At 63.5% G+C, this 4357-nt stretch overlaps 1 protein-coding gene across 1 annotated transcript; it reads right to left on the bottom strand.

Moving 5' to 3' along the window:
- Nucleotides 1-693: 693 nt before the first annotated feature.
- LOC108509117 (frizzled-2) lies at nucleotides 694-2985 on the bottom strand. The gene has a single exon (XM_017838380.1). It carries the CDS (start codon nucleotides 2462-2464, stop codon nucleotides 791-793), a length of 1674 nt encoding a protein of 557 aa, XP_017693869.1. The 5' UTR covers nucleotides 2465-2985; the 3' UTR covers nucleotides 694-790.
- Nucleotides 2986-4357: the final 1372 nt, after the last annotated feature.

The raw sequence follows: 4357 nt of genomic DNA, 5'->3' as shown, positions 1-4357 counted from the left end.
TTTTTCCTCCTTTTTCTCCCTTTTTTTTCTCATTTTTCTCCCTTTTTTCCTCCTTTTTCTCCCTTTTCTCCTCTCCTTTTTTTCACTCATTTCCCTCTTTTTCCTCTCCTTTTTTATCTTCTTTTTTTCTTATATCTCCTCTCCTTTCCTGTTTTTTCTCCCTTTTCTCCTCTCCTTTTTTTCACTCATTTCCCTCTTTTTCCTCTCCTTTTTTATCTTCTTTTTTTCTTATATCTCCTCTCCTTTCCTGTTTTTTCTCCCTTTTCTCCTTCTTTCCTCCCTTTTCTCCAATTTTCCTCCCTTTTCTCCCCCTTTTTCCTTTTTTCTCCCTTTACACCTTTTTCTCCCCCTTTTCCTGCCTATTTTTCCCTCATTTTCTTTTTTCTTCCTTTCCTCCTTTTTTTCTCCCCTTTCTCCTCCCCTTTCTACTTTTTTATTCTCCTTTTTTTCTCCTCTTTCTTCCCCTTTTTTTCTTCCTGTCCTCCTCATTTACCCCTTTTTTCACCCCTTCCTTTTCCTCCCTTTCCTGCTTTCCCCCCCCTTTTTCTCCTATTCCCCCTCCCTCTTCTCCTCTTTCCTCCCCTCCATTTCCAAATTTTAAATAGAAATATATATAATTAAATTTACAAATGCTATTTACAGGTTTAATTACAAAAAAAAAAAAAAAAAATCAAAGAGAAAGAGAGACACCCCTTAGACGTTAATAAATCTAAAAATAAAAAATATATAATAATCCCCCCCTCCAAAAAAACCCCAAATTTCAGGCCGAATGGCGGCGGGGCCGGGGGGGTCACACCGTGGTCTCGCCCTGCTTGCTGTTGGTGAGCCGGGTGTAGAACTTCCTCCAGGAGTGCAGGGTTTTTCCTGACCATATCCAGAACCCGGAGGTGATGCCCACGATCAGAGTCATGAGATACTTGATCATGTAGACGGTGAAGTCGGGGGTCATGCGGGGGGTGAAGTGCAGCGGGCAGGGGATGGCCAAGCTCTTGCAGTTCTGGCTGATCCAGCTGCGCTCCCAGTGCTCCCGGAACGCCTGCTCGTAGAAGTAGCAGGCGATGACGATGGTGGCCGGGACGGTGTAGAGGACGCTGAAGACCCCGATGCGAACCATGAGCCGCTCCAGCTTCTCCGTCTTGGTCCCGCCGTGTTTCATGATGGTGCGGATGCGGAAGAGGGACACGAAGCCGGCCAGGAGGAAGGAGGTGCCGATGAAGAGGTAGACGAAGAGCGGGGCCAGCACGAAGCCCCGCAGAGGGTCGATGTTGTTGAGGCCCACGAAGCAGACGCCGCTCAGCAGGTCCCCGTCGATCTGCCCCATGGCCAGGATGGTGATGGTCTTGACGGCCGGCACGGCCCAGGCGGCCAAGTGGAAGTACTGGGAGTTGGCCTCGATGGCCTCGTGGCCCCACTTCATGCCGGCGGCCAGGAACCAGGTCAGGGAGAGGATGACCCACCAGATCGAGCTGGCCATGCTGAAGAAGTAGAGCATCATGAAGAGGATGGTGCAGCCCTCCTTCTTGGTGCCCTGCACCACCGTGCGGTACCCGTCCTCCTGGAAGCGCTCGTTGCAGACCACCCTCTCCTCCAGCACGAAGCCAGCGATGTAGGCCACCGACACCATGGTGTAGCACCCCGAGAGGAAGATGATGGGCCGCTCGGGGTAGCGGAAGCGCTGCATGTCCACCAGGTAGGTGGTGACGGTGAAGAAGGTGGAGGCACAGCACAGGACGGACCAGATGAGGATCCAGATGCGGGCAAAGCGGATCTCGTCCTCGTTGAAGAACATGTGGCCGTCGGGCCGGGCGGGCTCGCAGGGCGCCGCGCAGTCCTTCTCCCCCAGGAACTTGTAGTTGAGGTAGCTGGGCACCTTCAGCGCCCGCGGGCAGTGGAAGGGGTGGTCGAGGGTGGCGTAGCGGGGGGCGCCGGGGGTGCCCTGGCCGGCCAGCGGCGTGGCACTGGTGAGCAGCGCCGGCGAGCCGCCGTCCTCCGAGTGGTTCTGCCCCACGCAGATCTGCTCGGCGCCGTGCCGGGGGAAGTTCTCGCAGCGCAGCCGCTCCGGCCACTGGAAGCCGAACTTGTTCATGAGGGCCTCGCAGCCCTGGCGCGCCCGCTCGCAGATGGAGCGGCACGGCGGGATGGCCTGCTCCAGCACCGTGCACACCGGGGCATACATGGAGCACAGGAAGAACTTCAGCTCCAGGGAGCACTGCACCTTCACCAGAGGGTAGAACTGGTGGACCTCCAGCCCCGCGTCCTCCTGGTTGGTGTGGCCCAGCAGGTTGGGCATGATGGTCTGGTTGTAGGCGATGTCGGTGCAGAGCGGGATGGAGATGGGCTGGCAGAAGCCGTGGTCGGGGATGGAGATCCCCTTCTCGCCGTGCAGCTGGGCCCAGCCCGGCGCCGGCACGCTCAGCCCCGCCAGCAGCCAGGCCAGGGCGGGCAGCACGCCGGGGGGGGCCATGGTGGTGCCCCGAGTCCCTGCGCCCCGAATTACTGTGCCCGGTGCCCAGCCGGACGGACCGTCCTCCCGTCCGGGTGTGCCGTGCCCGGGGCTGCCTGGATGGCTCCCGGTGATCAGCTCTGCCGTGCCTGGTGTGCCTGGACGGCTCCCGGTGACCCCGATGCTTCCTGGATGGCTCCCGGTGATCAGATCTGCCGTGCCCGGTGCCGCCTGGATGACTCCCGGTGTCCGAATCCGCCGCGTCCAGACGGCTCCCGGTGCTCAGCTCTGCCGTGCCCGCCGCTGGCTGGACGGCTCCCGGTGACTGGACACTCTCAGCTCCCGCCGGGATGACTCCCGGTGACGGGACCCGCCGTGCCCGGTGCTGCCCGGACGGCTCCCGGTTCCCGCTGCCCGCCTGCCCCGGGTTCCCGGCGGGACGGCTCGCGGTGTTCCGATCTACCGCTGCGTCTGCTCGGACTTGGCGCTCCCGGTGCTCGTCCCAGACACTCCCGCTGTTCGTCCCAGTCGCTCTCGGTGCTCCGCGGCGCTGCTCCCGCTGCCCGGACTTGGCGCTCCCGGAGCCGCGGGCGAGCGGCGGGTCGGGGAGAAAGGATGGCGGGGGGTTGCCGGGCAGTCCCAGGGGGTTGCCGGGCGGTCCCGGGGGGGTCCCGGGGGGTGCCCGGGGCGCGGGGAGCGGAGCGGCCGCACCGGACGCTCCCGCCGCCTTTGTGAGGGGCAGCGCCGCGTCCCCGCGGGGCGGGGCCAACCCCCCGAGCCCCGCCCCCTCCCGGCCCCGCCCCGCTACCTAAGCCAGTCACATTCAAACCTGGCGGTGGCCACGCCCCCCGCCGCCCCTGGCCACGCCCCCGGCCCGTCCCGGGGGTCACCGGGGCCCCCCCGGCCCGAAAAGTTTTTCCGAGTCGGGAAAAGTTCCCCCCCCGCGCCGGGTGGGGTCGGGCCGGGGCCGCGATGAGAGGGTGCTCCCGTGTCCCCTGACGCCGCCCGTGTGCCCTGTGCCTCTCGTGTCCCCTGCCCTCCGCCTTCCGTGACACCCCCCCGTGTCTTCTGACACCCTTCCCCCCGCGGCCCCTGTGTCCCCCCACCCGTGTCCCTTTCGTATTCCCTGCCCCCCGAGTCTTCAGCACCCCACCGTGTCTTCTGCACTCCCCCTTGTCCCCTGTGCCTCTCCTGTCCCCTGCCGCCCTGTCCCCAGCCCCAGTGTGGCCTCTGCCCCTCCGTGTCCCTTACACCCCCCCTGCGTGTCCCCTGACACTCCCCGTGTCCCCTGTGCCCCCTCCAGTGCCCTGCATGTTCCCTGTTCCCCACTGTGTCCTCTGTCCCCCCCCCCGTGTCCCCTGTGCCTCTCCTGTCTCCCCTTCTCCCTGCCGTGTCCCTGGACGTGCCCCATGTCCTCTGCAACCCCCCACTGTCCCCTGCGTCCCCCCTGTGTACCCCGCCACCCCCCCCCGGGGTTCTCTGCACCCCTCTGTGTCCCCTGTGCCCCCCTGGTGTCCTCTGCACTTCCCATGTCCCCTGACTCCCCGCTCCATGTCTCCCCCCACCCATGCGGCTGCTCCCCCCCAGCCCAAGACCCACATCCCCCTGATGTGTTCTGGGGGGTCCCCCACTGTCCCCTGGTCCCACTTTAGGGTGCAGTGGGGCAGGATTAGCCCCCTTGTCCCCCTGAAGCCCCCCCCAAAAGCAGGGGTACCTTGGCCCCAACACTCCCTGTCCCCTGGTGTCACCCAGGTGGTGCCACCACCCCGTGGGGTGCCCACGGCCACTCTGGGGTGCTGCACCCCCACAGGGCCACTGCACAGTCAGGGGTGTCCCCAAATCAGCCATGGGGACGGGGGACATCCCCCAGCCTGCCCCCCACCACCGGCCCCACAGCTCCCACCCCAACCAGGG

Source organism: Lepidothrix coronata, unplaced genomic scaffold (genome assembly GCF_001604755.1).
Source record: "Lepidothrix coronata isolate B3197 unplaced genomic scaffold, Lepidothrix_coronata-1.0 Scaffold335, whole genome shotgun sequence".
NCBI classification, from domain to species: Eukaryota; Metazoa; Chordata; class Aves; order Passeriformes; family Pipridae; genus Lepidothrix; species Lepidothrix coronata.
This window is presented reverse-complemented; position numbering and strand designations above follow the sequence as displayed.

Excerpts from the sequence above, each read along its gene's own strand:
- LOC108509117 (XM_017838380.1), bottom strand. The coding sequence starts at position 2,464 with ATGGCCCCCCCCGGCGTGCTGCCCGCCCTGGCCTGGCTGCTGGCGGGG.